The 20,757-nt window shown below is 44.4% G+C and overlaps 2 protein-coding genes and 1 long non-coding RNA gene across 5 annotated transcripts in view; 2 read left to right on the top strand and 1 right to left on the bottom strand.

The window, feature by feature from the left end:
• The first annotated feature begins 3,489 nt into the window (after window positions 1–3,489).
• Window positions 3,490–14,981, top strand: LOC310756827 (E3 ubiquitin-protein ligase TRIM11-like). The gene is made up of 8 exons (XM_083601664.1): window positions 3,490–4,271; window positions 4,685–4,780; window positions 5,361–5,591; window positions 6,745–6,767; window positions 7,575–7,693; window positions 10,591–10,623; window positions 11,573–11,704; window positions 12,850–14,981. Exons 1-8 carry the CDS (start codon window positions 3,861–3,863, stop codon window positions 13,365–13,367), a joined length of 1,563 nt encoding a protein of 520 aa, XP_083457790.1. The 5' UTR covers window positions 3,490–3,860; the 3' UTR covers window positions 13,368–14,981.
• LOC310757499 lies at window positions 11,375–12,942 on the bottom strand. Its single transcript, XR_014545271.1, has 2 exons — window positions 12,835–12,942; window positions 11,375–11,563 (listed from the first exon to the last, which is right to left on the bottom strand). It is a non-coding gene; the product is annotated as an uncharacterized lncRNA (long non-coding RNA).
• LOC310756629 (uncharacterized protein) overlaps window positions 12,966–20,757 on the top strand; it is a 19,837-nt gene continuing 12,045 nt past the window's right edge. Inside the window, exons 1-2 of one of the 3 annotated variants that reach the window (XM_083601076.1) lie at window positions 12,966–13,844; window positions 19,949–20,030. The gene's annotated coding sequence lies outside the window, so the exon portion shown is untranslated. Of the gene's footprint in view, window positions 13,845–19,517; window positions 19,630–19,669; window positions 20,031–20,757 lie in introns of those variants that run through there. The other 2 variants (XM_083601075.1, XM_083601074.1) reach the window with 2 other exon arrangements.

The raw sequence follows: 20,757 nt of genomic DNA, 5'->3' as shown, positions 1-20,757 counted from the left end.
GTTCGGCGCAGAGGCTTCGCCGTGGGGGCACAGATGGGAGCCGAGCAGCGCAGCACCACCCCCTGTGATCCTGGTTCTGTTGTTCACCTTCCTCTCATGACAGGACCTCCACCAGCTGTTAAAATGCCCACATTGATTAATAGATTACTGGAGAACAACCCCTCCAGGCACCTTTTGCAACTAAAGCTCAGGCAGGAAGGAAATAAGAAGACTGTCTGTGGGGCCCCAACTTACAACCCTTTGCAAATGCAACCTCCCCATCTCCACACTTCCTCAGAGAGAAATCTCACGGAATTTAGAGTTGATGGGAGTTGTAGTCCAGCAACTTGGCTATGTCTCCCTTTTATAATCCACATGGTGTCTTCCCTTTGCCCCCCCCCGGATGTGAGATGCTCCCCCAAGGAGGGTCTTTTCAGTATCACCTGCATCTTTCCCCCATCCCCTCACTCCTGTCGCAGCTTTCAATCACTGCTTTCTTAAAAGAAAAAAGGTGCCAATACTCACATTTGTGGGGGTGCTGGTACTGCATACCCCTGAGTACCCCCAGGAAAATAAGCACTGCTTTTAATAATTCAATCACACCCTCCAACATTCCTCAGATGAAAATAGGGACATTTCTCACTCCCTCACCAACTGAAACTCCACCCCCCCCACTCCAATATACAAATTTTAGAAAGTGGCAAGATTAGACACAGACACACAAAGCATTATAAAAAAATCAAGACTCCTTGCCCTCCACTTCACTCCTCCTTTCTTCCCCCCCCCCCAGAACAGCCCTGCTGTCTGCCTGCATCTCAGAGCCACTGCATCATGTGAGGCCTTCTTAGTGGCAGCCTCTCTTCCTCACCTGCCCTCCAGCAGCCACTATGTGGAATAATGGGTAAGAAAAGCTTAGCAGAAATGACCATCTCTTGCTGTAACTCTTGCTGTAAGAAAGAGAAACTTGTGATGTTATGTTATGTAATGAAATTGCTCAGAGTAGCCAAAAGGTAATGCCTTATAAGGTATTAGGACACGAGGGAATCACGAGGAAAAATGGAGAACAGTTAGAAAGATATTGCCCATGAATATTAATCAAACCACCCCTGGTGGAGCTGGAGCTAATCAGCATGATAATGGGATGTGTGTAACTGTGGGGGTATATATCAGGGGGGAAATATGAAATAGGCAGACTGGGAAGTCTGTAAACTGAAATCTCCTAACCAAGAGGAGATTGTAGGAGGGAAATGCGGATGGGTTATAGGTATAAAGTACCTTTTGTAGGAATCAAGCCTTGTCAGAGGAATTGGTCACTCTCCAGGCATCCGGCTTGAGTTCCTTGTTGACCTCCCCGTCTGCGACTCCCGGCAAGATCAGGCGAGATCTCAATCGGCGATCCTCCTCTAGCGTGAGAAGAACACACCACTCCTCCCCTCTTCCCTGCCATCCCCAGGGAGGGGAAAGAGACAGACAGAAATGTATTTACATGCCTTTATTTCTCTCTTTCCAGCAGTACAGAGAAAGTGTCTGCACTCTCTTAACACCAACAGCAGAGAGAGAGATCTCCTCCCCTGTACTTCCAGTACAGGTCAGATGACACTCTGAGCTAACATCCGGTGCTCAGTACAGTGAATAGACTGTTCCTTTGTTCCCACGGTACAGTCCCAAGCATCAACATCCTGTTTGGCTTTCCAGCCATCTGGAGCTCGCTGCTGCATTGCTCCTTTTTCGTAACACCTTTGATGTAAATAGGACTGTGTTTACAGGACTCTTTACAGCACAAGCTGGGGAGTTGCCCTTGTAGCACTTTCTCGAAAATAAACAAACTTTGGTTTGGCCTGATCTCGGTGTCAGACTCCTACTTTTCACAGAGCAATTAACCCTCTGGGGAAGATCCCTGGGGCAAATTTGTTCAACATGCTATGAGGCCAGCGGTGGTGGCCATGGAGAGGCAATAGGATGCTTCCTTGCAGCTACCACTGCCATCACCACTGCTCAAAACAAGTGCTGGCTAATCCTCCTGCCAAGCTTATCAGCTGCAGCGCCGGTGAGAAAAATAGGGACATCCCAGGATCAAATCAAAAGCCAGGATGGCTTTTGTAATTCCAGGACTGTGCCTGGAAAATAGGGACACTTGGAGGTTATGTAATTATGACTTTATATACTTTATAAATTTTGTTTTCTCTCTAGCTGGTTTTTAGTGCTGTATGAATTGTTCGTGATCTTATGTTTTATGGTTTTACACTATTTTGTTGTAGTGGCTGTTAATACAACTTTTCTATTGATGGGTTTAAATCAGTTATATTCCATTTTATTGATATTAATATTTGGACAACCCAGAGTACACGGTTATTTGGGAGGTATATGAAAGCCAAAAAGATGAAACAGTATTAAAGAAAAGCTCCCAAACCTCCCTTGCAGGCTGTTGAGGGCCCCCTCTATACTGGAGGGCTTTTGCGGGTGTGTACTGCAGCGTATCATTGATGCAGTTATAGTGCATCAGTCATGGATTGATGCTAAACCACCCACACATCCACACTGCTTAAGAATTATTTTGATTTTAAATTTGATTTTGCTGTATTTCTGTGGAAGGACTGGCTCAGGCTTTGAGAATTGTGGCTCTATGGCAGAAGATACTTATGTTCACAAAGCAAAATACCACCAAGCTCAGGTGCGCCTATTCAGGTGCCACTAGGAGAAAACTTTTGTACGCCCACACAAGAAGAGAAAGTGACTTTCTCTGGAGAAACTGATGCCTTGATTCCTATCTAGACTGGCCACTGTTGTCACTCTAGGAGCAAACTCATGATGTCTGCCCCACTCAGTCCCCTAAGGGGCTTTTCACAAGGGACCAGAAGTTACTGAACATATCCTAGACGCAATATGTAACTTCAAGGTCTTCCTCAGCTTCATGACAGAGAATATCAGGAGCATATTTGACTTTTACCAACAGCAACAACCACCCTCTTCTTTTTTATGATAATTTTTATTGAAATTTTCAGTTACATATCCACCATTATGATTGACTTCCCATTGACTTCCCTTCTTCTCCTTCCATGGTTCTTTTAATTTTCCCATTATTACGACATATTCCATTACAACCTTTCTATATTACCTCATTTTACTTTATACTGTTGAATTTACCTTAATCCAGCTATTATTATTATTATTATTATTATTATTATTATTATTATTATTATTATTATTATTTTATAATTTTGTACCCCACTCATCTGGCTGGGTTTCCCCATCCACTCTGGGCGGCTCTCAACAAAACACTCAAAACAAGATAAAACATCAAGCATTAAAAACTTCCCTAAACAGGGCTGCCTTAAGATTTCTTCTAAAAGTCAGATATTTCTTTATCTCCTTGACATCTGAAGGGAGGGTGTTCCACAGGGCGGGCGCTGCTACCAAGAAGGCCTTCTGCCTGCTTCTCTGTAACCTCACTTCTCGCAGTGAGGGAACCGCCAGAAGGCATTTTTACTTGTTTACATTTTCAAATAGGGATGGTTGCTAATTGTAAAAATTAAAAACGACAGCCATCCTCTTCTATACACCTCTTCCCTTGGGCACATGGATTTTCTTGAAGCAGCCTCTGTTGCTCCATGACGTCAATGACTTTGTTTATTTTATTAATTTCTGAGAGTATTCTCACATTGCCCTCTCATAAAACATCCTGGTAGTATGCAACAATATGAGCATTAAAAACAAAATAATAATTGAAGCAATACTCTGGAAACTTTTAAGCAACTGCATAGGGTTGTCAGCTTGCACGCACACACAAATCATGTGAGCACTGAGAATCTGACCGATTTCCAGGAAGGAAACGCCCAGTGAGCGAAAACTGAGAAAGTGAAACTAAACTCCGTCTTTCCGCCATGGCTGCTGCTGAGAGCCCCGTGAAGGATCTCTGCGATGAAGCCACTTGCTCCATCTGCCTGGAGTATTTCAAGGATCCAGTGACCATCGCAGAGTGTGGGCACAATTTCTGCCGATCCTGCCTGATCCAGTGCTGGGGAGGGGGAGCCACAGGAGCTTCTTGCCCTCACTGCAGACAAACAGTCCAGCCAAAGAATCTGATCCCCAATCGGCAGCTGGCTAACTTTGTGGAAATAACCAAGAAGCTCAGTCTTCGCGGGGAGAAGGAGAGAGTCTGCGAAAAACATCAGGAGCTTCTGAAGCTCTTCTGCAAAGACCACGAAACCCCCATCTGTGTGGTGTGTGACAGATCCAGGGAGCATGAACGGCACAAAGTGATCCCCTTGGAGGAGGCTTCTGAGGAGTACAAGGTAGGAAATCAAGGTGGATCTTGATTGGGGCTGGGGGGAGATAACTGTGATTCATTGAGGCTATAATGCTTCTGAACACCAGTTGCATGAATACTATTTACATGACTGATGTTTGTTATGTAAATTGCATGACAACTGCCTCCCCCACCTCCCAATTCAGATCCAAGATGGTAAAAGCCCAGAAAGGCCAGGGCAGATTTCAAAAACTAGAAGCTAGGTATCAGATATCAAAGATTAGAACGTCAGAGCAATTGCTACATAAAAAGGCTAATATCAGCACCACTGGCCACTAGAAATAGGCAGGATATTCAACTCCTGTGTGTGTGTGTGTGTGTGTGTGTGTGTCTGTCTGTCTGTCTGTCTGTGTGTCTGTGTCTGTCTCATTCAAACCTGAGCTTTTGTTTTCCCTTTAGGGCTTGATCTGTAGCTGCCTGAAGAATCTGAGGAAAGAGAGAGAAGCTATTCTGGCATACCAAGCAGATGTGGAGGAGAAAAGCCAAGACCTCCTTGTAAGTGTCTCTAATCATAGGATGGGAAGAAGTACTTGAAGATCCAAGTCATGGCTGAGGAGGGATGGGAAAATCTGTCTATTTAAGCTTCTCTCCATTTCTCATTTTTCCAATCTTCAGTTCAGTTCTACACAATTTCCACATCAGTTTGCATGTTGTTGTTGTTTAAAAAAAACATCCTAAATAAAATTCACCAGTATTCTAGTGTGAATTTCCATGTGTGTTCTATACTTATTTTGGCAAAGCAATTTCCCCTAATATAATTCATTTTCTATATTATTTTCATGAAAAATAAAGCAGGAAATCAGCAGCCCTGCGAATTTAAAATAAACATGTTAGTTAGCCTCTGCCATTTCTATGAAATGAAAGTTGCCAGTCTAAACTAAGGAAAGAGCGGTTTGTGTCCACGGGGACTGGCTGAACGTTTTTTATCTCTGATTATGGTGGATGTTGATTTCATGCCTAGAAACAGTCAGATATGCCCTTCCTATGGAAATCTCATAACTCTCCTAATGTTGTGGAAGCTGACCAAGTTCTTATTTCTGCCTCCTCTTTTCCTCTTTCTATCTGCTTCTTGCAGAAATTAACAGCAACTGAGAGGCAGAAGGCAGTGGAGAAGTTCAGACAACTGCACCAGTTTCTGGAAGAGCAAGAAAAACAACTGCTGAATCAGATTGAAGAGGCGGAGAAGGACATTGCAAGGAAAAGGGATGAGCACCTGGCCAGACTCTCCGGAAAACTCTCCTCTCTTGAAAATATCATCAAGGAGATGAAGGAGAAAAGTGAGAAGCCAGCGATTCAACTCCTGCAGGTAAGACTGTGGCAGAAACAGTAAATAGCTCCACATCAGGGCAAGGTTCCCTGCAAACCTTTATCTTCCTCCTCCATCCGTAAAGGGGCTCAGTTTATAGTGTCTCTAATCAAGTCTCTTGTGTACAGGAGCATCCAAGAGAACTGGGATGGTTTGCTCACATTACTGCAGACTAGAGAACCTTATTTTCTGTTGATGGAAGCAGATGCTGTTTTCTGCCTTTTGCTGGGGATTTGCCTGCTAACTCCTTCCAGCCTGGCAGTGCTGCCTTTGTGCCCTGTGTTGATCTTCCCAGAGGCTGTTCTCTGACCACCTTAGAGCTAAAGAAAAATAAAGTTAAGGAGAAGTGAGCTCTAGCACAGAGTGCTCTCTCTCTCTTTCTCTCTCTGATCTAAATTTACACCCAAAATTTTCTGATTTATCCTTTCCTCTCAGTTCTGTACTGGCATTTGGGCCTATTTTAGTCATGAGCTAGTCACTTGACCAAGGGGACGCGGGTGGCGCTGTGGGTTAAACCACAGAGCCTAGGACTTGCCGATCAGAAGGTCGGCAGTTTGAATCACAGCAATGGAGTGAGCTCCTGTTGCTCGGTCCCAGCTCCTGCCAACCTAGCAGTTCGAAAGCACCTCAAAGTGCAAGTAGATAAATAGGTACCGCTCCGGCGGGAAGGTAAACGGCGTTTCCGTGCGCTGCTCTGGTTCATCAGAAGCGGCTTAGTAATGCTGGCCACATGACCCGGAAGCTGTACGCCGGCTCCCTCAGCCAATAAAGCGAGATGAGCGCCGCAACCCCAGAGTCGGCCACGACTGGACCTAATGGTCAGGGGTCCCTTTACCTTTACCTTACTAGTCACTTGACCAAAGTTTTCTTCTATTCCACACCACAGTTTCTGGGATAATCACCTTCACCATGCATGTAGATTTGCCTAAAACGAAGTTCAATAACAGTGACCAAAGAAAGAGAAGGATAGCGAATTTGGGCAGCATGGACTGTCCTCTGATGGGACACAGAGCAGGGCTTGAATTTCAGAACTTAAAATTGGAAAAATAAAATTGATAGAATGGGCCAGAGGGCATCCATTCCGGGATATGAAGAGGGTCTTCGTAGAGCGGCCTGTGGTAGATAGTGAATTCCATTCTCTTTTCCCTTCTAGGATGTGCGAAGGACTTTGCAGAGGTAAATGGATCCTGCTCATTTTCATTAGCATCACTCTGTGTGGAGAGGAAGGTCCCAGGAGGAAAGTAGATGGAAACTGGTCTTTGAGGGGCTCCTGGGGGAGAGACTGTGGGATGCCACACCATAAAGTGTTGAAATTGTGCCCCTCTAGGGGTGGGAAAGAAAAAGCGTTAAGACATTTCATCCTTGTTGAGAGTTGGGGTGCGAGTTGTGCCTGGCAGGTTTTTAATGTAGATATCTGACTCTACTAGCTGGGGACGCGGGTGGCTCTGTGGGTTAAACCACAGAGCCTAGAACTTGCCAACTAGAAGGTCGGTGGTTCGAATCCCCGCAACGGGGTGAGCTCCCATTGCTCAGTCCCTGCTCCTGCCAACTTAGCAGTTTGAAACACATCAAAGTGCAAGTGGATAAATAGGTACCACTGTGGCAGGAAGGTAAATGGTGTTTCCGTGCGCTGCTCTGGTTCGCCAGAAGCGGCTTAGTCATGCTGGCCACATGATCCGGAAGCTGTACGCCGGCTCCCTTGGCCAATAAAGCGAGATGTGCTCCGCAACCCCAGAGTCAGTGACGAGTGGACCTAATGATCAGGGGTCCCTTTACCTTTACCTATTTACTAGCTGATAGCATTTAAACATTGGGGAGATGTTTCAGCTATAGAGATTTAGGGAATCTGATGAAATCCTAGACGCTCTTGTGGATTTTAGGGCTGGCACGGCTGACACTCTTGTCAAGGATCCCATCACACACTGGAATGGCGAGATGTGCAAAACCTCCTCCACTCTGTGCCCCGTTGTTTTTCTTCACCAGGTATGAGCAAAGAGAGCGATTGGAGAATTCAGCGGCTTTCCCTCGAGAGCTGAAGAGGGGGCTCTTAGAATTCTGTGACATAAATCCACTTCTGGAGGGTGTCGTGAAGCAATTCAAAGGTATAGAAGAATGGCTGTGATGATTTTACCCCGGGCATTATATTAGTCCATAGCTCTCATTGTATTCTGTTATGGCCACAGACAGGGTAGCGCTATCATATCTTCCATCTTGGTGGCATTGCTGCCACTAGCTTCCCCCAGAATGCCCCATATACATTGGCTGATTGACATCCAATGCCCTTTTGAAATGTGTTGGGGTTATTGGGTTGTTTTTGTTTTTGTCTTGATTTTGTGTTTTTATACTGTGTTTTTATCTTATGAACAGCTCTGAGACCTAAGGGTATACGGAGGTATACAAATTTAATAAATAATAATACTAATTGTCACTCATGGGGCACAGGGGTGCTGGTGGGAGATATATAGTGGTGCCTCGGGAGTTAAATGGAATCCATTCAATTTCCAAAACATTTGGAAACCAAAGCGCAGGAAACTCCTGCAGTCAATCATAAGCCACAGAAGCCCCATCAGACGTTCAGGTTCCAAAGAATGTTCACAAACACACTTCTGGGTTTGTAGTGTTTGGGAGCCAAAACGTCCAAGTCCAGGGTGTTTGGGATCCAAGGTACGACTGTATAGTGGTACCTCGGGATGCGAACGGGATCCATTCTGGAGCCCCGTTCGCATCCTGAAGAGAATGTAAGACACAACTGTGTGGGTCACATTTTGTCACTTCCGCGCATGCGCGTGATGTCATTTTGACCGTCTGCGCAAGTGGCGAAACCTGGAAGTAATGCTCTCTGTTACTTCCAGGTTGCTGTGGAGCGCAACCCAAAAATATTTATTCTGAAGCACATTTATCCCGAGGTATGACTGTACTGTATCTTGGCCACCACAAATAAAGGCACCAGGGTCTATAGTAAAGCCAGGATTTTCTACTCTGCTGTTCATTGGTTTACAATTATACAGTAACTTCCTTTCATTTTTTTGTCCATCAACACAATCTGGAGAGGTCCTTTTGGAGGTTCTCAAACTCTGCTTGGGTTTTACCATCTGGAAGGGCATTGAAAAGGGCATCAACAATCACCCAGTTCCTCTACTGCTGACTTAGCCTTGTTGTCTCTCAGCAGTAGAGTAACATCCTGAGCCATCTCCTCCTTAGATTTCCATCTGCAGCTGCCAAATGTAGGGAGGCAACCATCTTAATACCTCAAGAGTTCAACTAAATAAGATTGGCGACTTAAGTTGACAGAATATGCACAACTTGCAGGCTTAACATATAGAATAAGAGAACAAAAAGAACGTACGTTTAGAGAAGATTGGGAAACGTTTATTGAATATATGGGAAATAAATGTGTACAGCTGAAAACTCTGGCAGCATTAAGATAAATTCAACAGTGTAAATAAGTTTTGATGGCTGTAATAATGGAAAACTGATTGGTATAGTTTTTGTAAAATATGCAGGGATATATGTAAATTGAACCATGGAAGTAGAAGAAGGGAATTCCTTGATATAAGTATGTAAAATGTTTATCTGAAATTGTAAAACAGAAAATTTAATAAAAATATATATTTAAAATAATACCTCAAGAGTTCCCAAAATCTTGCAAGATCGGAGGATCAGGGCATGAATAATAACAGCCTCTGCCTAAATGTTTGTTAACAGTCTGAAAGAATTTCAAAAGTTTGGTAAGGCAGGACCTCTAGTTGCATGAGAGCTCTGCTGATTTTTCCTCCACTGTAGGGGTCAGATGGGATTACCATGAGGAATTATAAAATATACATCAAGCCATCGTGTCCACGATGAAAGCATTGTGTTGACTGAGTTTAATATATTGACGATAATTTCTGATTAAATCCCATAAGATTCTACATTCATGCCCTTTTCATGCCCTTTTGACTCTGCTGCCCATTTCTCTCTCCTCACGTCACGTACACAGCAGTACACAGCATTTGCTTTGCCAGGCAGGCATCCTGGGCCATAAAAGATAGTGGGCAAGTTCTTTGATGTAGTTTCTTATATATAATCTTAAGATGTTAATCTTGGAGCCAGGAAACAGATCTCACATGAAGGTGGCAGTGATCTGGTCTTTCTGGCCATCCTCCTCATCATGTGTATTGATTGTTTATTACTTCCGGAGGTTGCCAGATACTCTTCTTTGTAGTTCTCAACTTATTTACCCCAGAAATATTTGTGCTTAATTAGTTTTAGTAGTTTAACTTGTCCCCACGTGGGTTTGTGGAAATGCTCAGAAGAAATCTGATTGGTTCTTACGAACACACTGTAAAAAGTTCTTTTGTGAATAAAAACGGCCTGGGCCAGGTCCTGCAGAGAACGGACAAGCACAGAGAGACACGATTATACGCACCCTTCCCAGAGTCTTGCTGGTTCAAGTCTCTGTGTGTATTCTTATTAATCAGAGTTCAATCCTTCCTTTACTTTGCAAACGCAACACTCCACAAGTTTGATATATCACTATGTTTAACAGTTCCCCTAAGACAGGGATAAACCCCAAGAATACAGGTGTCTAACCATTCCAACTTCAGCTATTTTTTCACCAGTTTCATAGGAGCAGATGTTAATCTGCATCCAGTTGTCCTCTGTGCCCTTTTAAAAGATTGGCATTGTTCTGATGATCCTTCAGTCCTCCACAATAGTCAACTAATTCAGGAACAAACTTCAGTGATGGATGCTGAAAGATTTTAAGGTGTTTTTTAATATAGTCCCTCACATGTTTTTCCCCTCTAGACTTGCAGGTTCACCTTTTCTGATTTTGATAGTTTAATTTTTTATTCTATTCTTCATATGATTTCCTTTTTCTTTTTTTAAATTGTTTGCTCTACTACTTAGTATTAAAGAGACAATAGATGCTATGGTTATGAAATGATATTTTAGTAACAAGGTTTATTTGAGGTACAACACTGTCATGCTAAAGCTTTGTATCTTTTTGCTTCTTCAGATGCCCAGTTACTCAGACAGCAGCTTTGGAAAGGTAAAATACCAAATTCACAGGAGAGGCTGGGGAGTGGTATTTCATGGGGCTTAAACAGCCTGTCCTGCAGACTTTAGATCCATCAATAGCTTTGTAGCACTATAGCAATGTTTAGATTATTCATATGTACAACTGTAGTTTTTACTTTTTGTATGTTTTAAATTACTGTTGAAATCTTTTTTAGCGATAATTTTATTTTATCTTTTTTGTAAACCAGTTTGAGGTATTTTAAAGTGGTACATATTTTTTTATGAAATAAATAAATTAATTAAACAAAAAATGCACAGAATAAAAGGAGTGCCCTGACAGATATAGCATTAATCCTGTAATAAGATTAAAAATGCAATAAGGTTCAAAACACCACTAGATTTCTTACACAGAAGTCACCTTGTAGAAAGCTCAGTTGCAAATTATGAAGTCAAAATTCACTATTGTTTTCATAATTATTGATCCACATTGATACCCCTAATTCTGTCTCCACTTGAGCCAGAATTAACTGGTGGGTCTAAACTGCTACTGTCCCCTCCTCTAACCATAGTGAGGAAATAAATATTTTATGGCTGTTTGCTGCTTACCTGCTTGCCCCCTCACAGAAATCCAAAATGGTGAAAAGTGGGTGAATTCTCCCCACCCCTAAACTCGCATATTCCACTATTCACTCACACTAGAAAGCTGAGTAAATGTTTTCCTTCTTGTTCCAAACTACCAGGACAGAATATAAATACATGGAATACAAAGAACAAAATCCTGATTTGAAATCCAAAAGGAAATGTTTTTATTGTGAGCAAAGTCGGGAAGCAAAATATGGCTCCCCCAATCCTAAATGCAGTGCCAGGAAATCCTGTTGATTTGAGAGGGAATGTGCTTCCTGGGTTGTTTCTTGGATCACGACACCAGGTGATTCTTCCTCTCTTCTCTTTTTCTTCATCTCTCCCCTGCCCTTCAACAGCAAACATCACTATGGGTCAAAAAGCAGCAGCTCATCCCTCCGAGGATCGTAAACATGTGAAATGCGGACACAAAAGTCAAGACCTGTTGAACAATCCTGAGAGACTCAACCTTCTCCATTCTGCGCTGAAATGTAAGGGATTCACAGGAGCCACACGTTTTTGGGAAGGATGGGCTGTGGGGATCGTCTGTGACAGGAAAGGACTCAAGTCCTGAGGGAGGGATCTGGGCTGTGGGGAAGTTGGGAGGTGAGTACAGGACCTCCAACCTGCCTGGTGGTCCTCTGCTGTCCCTGAATGGGAAGCCCAACTGGATCTGAGTGACTCTGAATTATGGAGGGAAAGTGTTTTTATTTAATGCTGATCTGTGCATTTTCATTCTTTGGTGTGACTCCCCCCCGCCCCCGGAGAAATAAAACCCACCTCATATTTGCTTAAGTCTTATAGATTTGAGGGAAGTCTTATAGATTTGAGAGAGATTTGGCATATGTCTTGGATCAGACAGAGGTCCTTTGGCTGGGTCAGGACGATATGGGATTTGGGGGGCAAACTCCCATCTCTTGCGGGGGCCCAATTAGTGCCAGCACCGTCCGTTAAGGGTTTGGGTGTAATCTTCGACACCTCCCTTTCCATGGAGGCGCAGATTGCAGCTATAACAAAGGCGGCATTTTTTCATCTCCGCCAAGCGAAGCTGGTTTTAACCTTTAAAGCCCTATACGGGCTAGGACCCTCATACCTACAGGACCGCCTCTCCTGGTTTGCCCCACGGAGGACCTTACGGTCTGCAGATAAAAACATCTTGGAGATCCCGGGCCTCAGGGATGTTAGGGTGGCCTCAACCAGAGCCAGGGCTTTTTTGGCCGTGGCCCTGATCTGGTGGAACGCTCTGTCACAAGAGACCAGGGCCCTGTGGGACTTGACATATTTCTACAGGGCCTGCAAGACAGAGCTGTTCCACCAGGCCTTTGGCCAAGGCACAGTCTGACCCCCTCCTTTGGTAATCCTCACAGAACTGTAGCCCAATGGTTGCCATTAATTGATTCTGAATTGTTTTTAGAGTGAACTGATTTTAGAATGTATTTCAATTAATTGATTGTGATTTTATGTAAACTGTGTTATTTTTACTGTTGTTAGCCGCTCTGAGGAGGGTGGGATATAAATAAATAAATAAATAAATAAATAAATAAATAAATAAAAATTATCATCATCATCAGTATGTCTGTCTCTGTCTCAGCTCATTCTGCCTCTCTTCCCTTTTCCTCACCTTCCCTCAAAACAGCAAATGTCACTCTGGATCCAGACACAGCTCATCGTATTCTTGCCATCTCCGAGGATCGCAAAAGCGTGAGATTGGGAGCCCCGCGTCAAGACCTGCCCGACAACCCTGAGAGATTCGACACAGTTATTTCTGTGCTGGGAAGGGAGGGATTTGCAGCAGGCAGGCATTTTTGGGAGGTCATTGTAGAGAGAGAGGGAGAATGGGCAGTGGGGGTCACCAGGAAGTCCTTGAGGAGAAAGGGCTCCTTTCACTTAAGTTCCGAGGAAGGGATCTGGGCTGTGGGGAGGTGGGGAGGAGAGTACAAGGCCTTTGACCCCCCTGATGTGCCTTTTCTCTTCCTGAGAGGGGAGCTCAAGAGGATCCAAGTGTTTCTGAATTATGAAGCAGGGGAAGTGACTTTTCTCAATGCTGATTCAGGAGCCCCTCTCTACACGTTCTCAGGAGCCTCGTTCTCTGGAGAGACCCTCCTCCCTTTCTTCTATCTGTGGGGAGAGAAAACCCACCTCAAAATTGCCTGAGGAGACAACTGCGTCACACACTCAGGCAGAGTTTCTTTCCAGACCGGAATGGTTGCTCTATAAAGCAAACACTTACTAGCAGTTGAGGGAGGGTTCACTCCAGTCACAATTGGTAGAAATAGCAAAAATGGGTTTTGCTTTTTCATTCCCTTCCCCAGAATTCCCCACTGTCATTTAGCTCTTAAGGAGGCCGTTTACACTTAACAGTCCCCTGAAGTCTATTTTTTAAAGGGGTTCAGCTTCCATCACTGTCAGTCCTGGGTTCATTTTTTGCCTCTCCACCTGCCCCACCAGCAATTTAGACGCGGACATTATTTGACTACAGGAGTTGATCCCTACAAAATAATCCCTCCTCCGACGTTAGCAGTGATTGCTCATTGCTTTGTAGACCTCAGACAGGAGGGAAATAAAGTGAGGCAAGGCCCCATCCTCAGCCCATTCGGTGAACACAGTTTCTCCTGTCCACACTTAACAGAGGTACATTTCCTTGAATTCAGCATAACGTCTTCCTAGCTAATTGCACATAGGATTGCTGCCTTCATGTTTGCCAGTAAACTAGGTTTTCTTTATCATGAGTAGTCAATTTGTTATTATCTTTTGTTAAATTTATACATTGCTTGATTGTGCAAAATAAGCAGTTTACAAATGTCTGATGTCTCTGGCCTCCTGCTCTCATCAGCCCTAGCCAGCTTGGCCAGGGGTCAGGCTGCAGCATGATGGGAACTGCAGTCAAGCAGTTTCTTGAAGGAACCACACTCCCTACAATTCACATTGAGGCCTCTGTGGCATAGCTGTCAACGTTTCCCCTTTTTTTAAGGGAAAGTCCCTTATTCCAAATAGGATTCCTCACAAGAAAAGGGAAAAGTTGACAGTTATGCTCCGAGTTATGGGATGCTCCCCAAAGAAGACCTTTTTTCCCCCAGGTGAACTTCCTTGTTCTCCTAGACTTTTTAATCATACTAGTTTAACACATCCTAATTCTTAGAATTATATTGTGTTCCTTCTTGCTGGATTTTAGTGTAGATTGTCTTCTTGTTATTCGTTTTGCGTTGCTTTTTATGGAGCTTACTTTATGCTGGTTATTTTTAGTTGACTGAATTTGTATTTTGTATGTTTGTTGATAGTATTTGCACTTCATTTTCCAGAGTACAGGCTAATTGGGAGCAATGGTAGAAAAGATTTCTGTGAACCTCATCATTCAAATGAATAAATGCATGTTTCTTGAGGGAGGGGATTCTTTCCAACTCTTAGGGGGTGGACTGCCCTGGGTGTCATCCCTGAGGAGGGTGACAAAAATATTAGTTTCAATTTTTTTAAAAAAAATGGGCTCACGACTGAACTCACAGTTCAGTCAGCAAACGTAATGAAATGTGGCTGGCACTGGGCGCCACACCGTGGGGGCCGGCGCTTACTGCAGGGCCTGCAGCATGCCCAAGCCAGGCGTCTCTCCTGGGAGTGACGTGGCTAGAGTGCCTGCAGGCTCCGCACTGCCTGAAACGGCAGAATAGAGGCTATGGAACAATGCAGCTTAAATATTTGTGACTTCATTTGTTCACAACCATCCCTTGTTACTATTCATCTGCTCCCCCACAATAAAAAAATAAAGTAAATAAACTCCTAGGAGTAGGGAACTTTTTTATAAAATAAAAACGCTTGCATTTCCTTGACAAAGGTAAAGGTAAAGGTACCCCTGGCCATTAGGTCCAGTCGTGGCCAACTCTGGGGTGGCGCCGCTCATCTCGCTTTATTGGCCGAGGGAGCCGGCGTACAGCTTCCGGGTCATGTGGCCAGCATGACTAAGCCGCTTCTGGGTTTTCCTTCCCGCCAGAGCGGTACCTATTTATCTACTTGCACTTTGACATGCTTTCGAACTGCTAGGTTGGCAGGAGCAAGGACCCAGCAACGGGAGCTCACCCCGTCACGGGGATTCGAACCGGCGACCTTCTGATCGGCAAGTCCTAGGCTCTGTGTTTTAACCTACAGCGCCACCCGCATCCCCTTTCCTTGACAAAAGCCTCATGTAAATAAGAAGAGTAAAATGCTTAAACTTTGGGGGAACTTGTACAGAGGAGAACAAACGGAGGCGAGAAATCATTTGAGCGCTCTGAATATGATGGAAGGTGCACACTAGTCTTTGTGAACATCAGAAAGTCCACACAGGAAAGAAACAATAACGATGTTCAGATTTTAATATATTCTGTGGTTTGACTTGCCCATGTGAACTAGTATTATTCATCTGTTCAGTTTTTAGTCTGCCCACCCAAAAAGGCCATACATTGTTCTCTCTCCACCCCCACCCCCCATTTTATCCTCCCAACAACCCTGTGAGGGAGGCTAGACTAAGAAAGAACAATGTCAGCTAGTGTGCGTTGTGGCTAGGCCTGTACACACACTGCGCATTTGAAGCACATCACCCCTTGGAAAATGTAGTCGATTTCCATATTTATAAATGTAATATATACAGGAAATTTATATCATATTTCTTTTTTTTTTTTAAATAAATTTTTATTAACTGGCCAATCACATCAAATTAAATCACATCACATAAATTCCAAATTACAAAGCCAAATTTTTAAATTTTGTTGGGGGAACCCATACTTCAAGATCCAAAGGGGGATTCAAATCATCTTCTTATTACTGCGTTAGTGTCCAAATCAGTCCCAGTCAGTCCAGACAAAGTTCATAATTCTATCCAGTCTTATCTTGGTGTTTCCACATCATATCTTGTTCATATAATTTCTCTTTTTCTTTTACGATCTCTTCTGTTAGTCTCCTTAAGCCGATAAGCAAATATAATGATCCTGTGTGAATTTCCCGTTCTTCCAATCTAAGTCCAGATGGTTTCCATATATCTCCTTCGTAGATAACATCACTCTTTCCATCATAAATCAGGCATTTTTCGCTCTTAAATCCCACAGAGGAGTTTATCCACGATATGTAAACAGCACTATTTCTCTCTTTCTCCTCCCAGACCCAAGAGCTCCAACAATGCCTCCCAAGATGGCGACGGCATTTTTAACTGCGTCATTCCAAAACTCTTAACTTTCCAGCTTTGTCTTGAAACATTGCTTTGGTTCGAAAGTTTATCTCCACACAGCCTTAAATCACAGCTTAAGTCCTTAAAGTTCTGACTTATTAGGGGAGGGGATTCTTGTTAAATCACGTAAAAAGGAATGGAAGGTTTTTCCCCCCTCCCCCCTCAGTTATTTGCAATACCGTATCTTGACGTATCTTCTCATATTTTATTCTTGCCTTGTTATCAGAGATCTCTTCTGTCAGCAGTCTTTACTCCCCCTTTTTCCTTGAAGTATGTGCAATTTATCTCGTCCAAATTGTTTCTTTTGAAGATTCTTGCAAACTAGAGGCGCGGATCAGAGACGGCATCAAGGAGTGCCGGAATCCCACAGGAGGGCTTTGTGCCTAGTGCCCCCACCCCCACAAATTCGGGGGTGGTATAGGGCACAGCAGGCAAGGGCCGTCCCCCCCATAATCCTGGGGGGGTTAAGGAGGCTAATTACCCCCATCATAGCCTCCAAATTACCTCGTGTGGGTTGGAGAGATGTTATTGTCAGCCATCTTCCGATGCGCCACCTAGTGGCCCCCCCTTATATCATATTTCACAATATTACTGTACTAATACTTGCCAGAAGTTGCAAAGGAAAACAAAGCCCTTGGTGGAAATTGTGTTTATCAGTGAGAGGGGAAATAGTGGCACCCAGTGGATGATCTAGGTATTGCAAGAGATATTTCAGGGGTTGCCAACTTGGTGTCCTGTATGTAAGAGAGCGAGAGAAAGAGGAAGGGAAAGAGTGACACCTCTCCCCCAACACTCCAAGCTTCTATACATGTTTCTCTCCTGCATGGGTTCTCTCGTGAATCACAAGCAAGAGCCTCCGACTGAAGCTCTGGCCGCAGCATTTGCAGTGATAGGGTTTCTCTCCCGTGTGAACCCGCTCGTGCCGCAAAAGGTTACACCGGATGCTGAAGCTCTTCCCGCACGCCGAGCACTCGTACGGCTTCTCCCCCGTGTGGGTCCTCTTGTGCCGCACGAGGGTCGACTTCCGGCTGAAGCTTTTGCCGCAGGTTAAGCAGCCGTAGGGCTTCTCGCCGGTGTGGATTCTCTCGTGAGCAGCCCATTGTGTAAATAATGTATATAAAGCAGATACTTTGAGGGGACATTCATTCATTCATTCCTCCTCACCACTATGAGCTGAATAAAGAGCATGAAATCACTTTGCGACTCTGAGTATATTTCATAACCTCTCTGCAAAAGCAGGCCCAGTGGTCATCTGCAAGAAGCCTCCTTTCCTTCTGACACACACAGATGCCTGCTCCTTCTGCTATTGTCTCTCCTTCCCCTGAATCCACTTCCCTGCTTAAACTCACCTGCTCCATGTAGCTTTTGCATAGCACCTTCTGGGAATACTGTATTTACAATCCTCCAGTTGCACCAAGGATAGCATATACCCCTAAAAGGGGAAGTTTATTATTATTATTTTAAATAATCAGGAAGGAAATAACAGCAGGACAGGAAGGAGGTTGGCTGCCTTTTTCTTTTTAGCTCTCTGTGCAGCTGTGCAGGAAAGTAGCTTCATCTTTTAAAAACTTTCATTCTCTCTCCCTTTCACACACATACATGCAATGCACACCCATTCCCGGTCCTCTCTAGGCAACAGAGCTCTGCGCAATTAACCCCATGAGCATCTCTGCAGAAGAAGCGAGCTGGGTTTCAATGAAATGACTAGGTGTAAAAATTAGGGCTGTTGCTGCCCCTAACCCCCCCCCCCAAATACTACCCTCCTGGCCAGATGCCTAAATCAAATGATATAAAATGAGAAGAGGGTGGGAAGAAAACATGTGTTGCTTACAACCCAAGTCAATGCATGTTTACTCACTAAGAAGTCCCAAGTGTGTTTTCTCCCAAGCAAGTGAGCATATTCAGTCATTCATTCCAGGGGTAGAGAACTTGTTTCACCCTGAGCGCCACATTCCCTTCTGGGGTGGGGGCACATGTCAGCAGGGGCCAGAGAAAAAAGTGGGGGGTGCAAGTCATTGAAATTTTGCCTTTGTGCAGAAAGCTACTTTCTACCAAAAACACCCCTCCTCTAGCTAAGTAAAAGCACACAGGGTGGGTGCGAAGAAGGGCCAGAAAGGGGGTGTGAAGGGCCACTTTAACACACAAACACAGTTCCCCCATTGAGTCTATTGCACAGTATACCCTGCCCTTTTCCAGGGAAGGTCCTCTCCAGGATGCTCACATAATTTTTTTTAAAAAAAAATTCATTAAAATATGTATCAAAATGAAAAGGGAAAAAAGAATAGCATCACAGCTTCAATGCTATTCAAAGTTTCTGGGGAATAAACCCCACGGAAATCAGTGAAATGTACTTCTTTCTTTCTCTTTTTTGTTAGAGCGTTTATTAATTTTCCAATAAAAACATCCAATTAACATATCAAATCATAATCCAATAAAAATAAAAAGGGGGGGGTGAAAAAGGAAGTACGATCTGGGAAACGCAAGGTGGAAAACAGCAATGTTTAAATCAGCATAAAGCAGGAATGCTGAACCCAGTGCTTTCCCCCCTAGAAAAATAGGCGCTGGTGCTCACTATGAGGTTGTTACTGTTAAGTGCTACATTTTTTAACAAGCAAAAAGAGAGATGTGCTAGTACTGCGTACCCTTGAGCGCCCCCAGGGGGGAGCACGGGCTGATTCTATGGGCCTCAAGTTGTTGTTGGGACTCCTGCTCCCATCCTCACTCATCACGGGAACAGTCACTACAAAGCAGGGGTGAAATCCTAAGCATATTTATTTCATATTTTCACCACTTTATTCGGTGAGTTTTTATCCCCAGGTGAGCCTGCCAAGGGACGCCACCTAAATCATTAGAAACAACCACTGTAAACAGGCAGAAAATAGACCGTGATTATCTCAAGTTTAATTATATTTGTTGTTAAAAAAAGAAAAACTGGCACAGCAATTGCAATTCCGCTACAAAGATCGAGGTCCGTGACAGCTGACAGCTGCCTTTCTACTGCTGCAACATCCCCCCTCCCCCTCTTCCAGTCAAAGGGGAGGGGCCGGAAGAGGAATCCAACGCCGTTCAAGCCTATCTAGGAAATCGGTGCTCTCTCTCCACTTAACCCTTTCAGGGCCCCACTTCAAACAAAGGATCTTCTCTTTCATCGAAGGAAAGGGGCGGAAAGGCCAGCGTGACCCCCTCCCGGCCCCCGGCCCCTTTCAGATTAATACAGCCTTGCAGGTAAGATGTCAGGTTCCCCACCCCACCAGGTAGAGCACATGCCATTTTAATGCCGAACCTTCTCTTTAAAAAAATAGAAATAAAAATGTATAGTCCCTGAAAGCGCCCCGTGGTTCTCTAATGGTTAAATCAGCGCAGTTCAGATGGCTAGAGAGGAAGAGGGTTTGGGGAGGGAGGAGGAGAATCTTCCTTCCTGCCGAATGCAATCTTCCGGAGCTGGTGGTCGCCGCCTTCTTCTTTCTCCCCTTGCAAATTTGCAAACTGTTCTGTTGCTGTTTGTTAAAATAAAATAAAATGCATGCCTGATTGTGTTTGCTAGGAAGCTGCAGGTTCCCTGCCAAGAGCCCCTGTCATCGCAGCTTCCATTGGGAGGAGCCAGAGGGAGGCCTCGCCCGGGACCGGTAAGTTGGAAGGCGGGTTTGCCTGGTTCTTGGGGAGCAGAAGAGCTGCGGGCGGGGGAAGAGGGGGAGGGGGCCTCGACATCCCATAATTGCGCTCTCCTTCCGCACTTCCATTCAACAGTTGGGTGTGCAATGTAATTAGCGCTGTGAAAATCCATGCTGTGGGGAGAAGGGAAAGAAAATCTCAGACAAATAATTGCAATAAGAGTAGCAGGGCGTCAGCCCTTTCACTAAAAAGCAGTCAGTTCCCCCAAAGTCTGTTGGGATGATAAAGTATTAACTTGCTGGTGGAAGGACAAAGAGGGAGGCAGTCTAACCTCTCCAGGGAGGTAGTTCCATAGTCTGGGTGCCAACGCCAAGAAGGCCCTGCCCTGCGCCCTCAGCAAGTGTCCCTGCGAGAATGGCCTCCCACAAAGATCCCAGAGGTCACGCAGGTTCATATGAAACAATGCAGTTTTTCAGATTCCAAGGACCCAAGTTGTATAGGACTTTACAGGTCACAACCTGCACTTTGAATGGCCCTGTTGTAACAAGGGTGTCATATCCTACTTTTAACCATCTCCAGTCAGCAATCTCTCTGCGGCTCTTTGATCCCGTTGAAATTTCTGAGCATTTCACAATGGCGGCCCCACCCAGAGTGTGTTACAATAATCCCAACAGGATGTAACTCAGGCGTTTGGAAGACATCAGAGCCAACGAGGTTTTGGTTTCATATCAAACTCCACTT

This window comes from Podarcis filfolensis (assembly GCF_964270895.1).
Source record: "Podarcis filfolensis genome assembly, chromosome: 2".
Taxonomy (NCBI): Eukaryota; Metazoa; Chordata; class Lepidosauria; order Squamata; family Lacertidae; genus Podarcis; species Podarcis filfolensis.
This window is presented reverse-complemented; position numbering and strand designations above follow the sequence as displayed.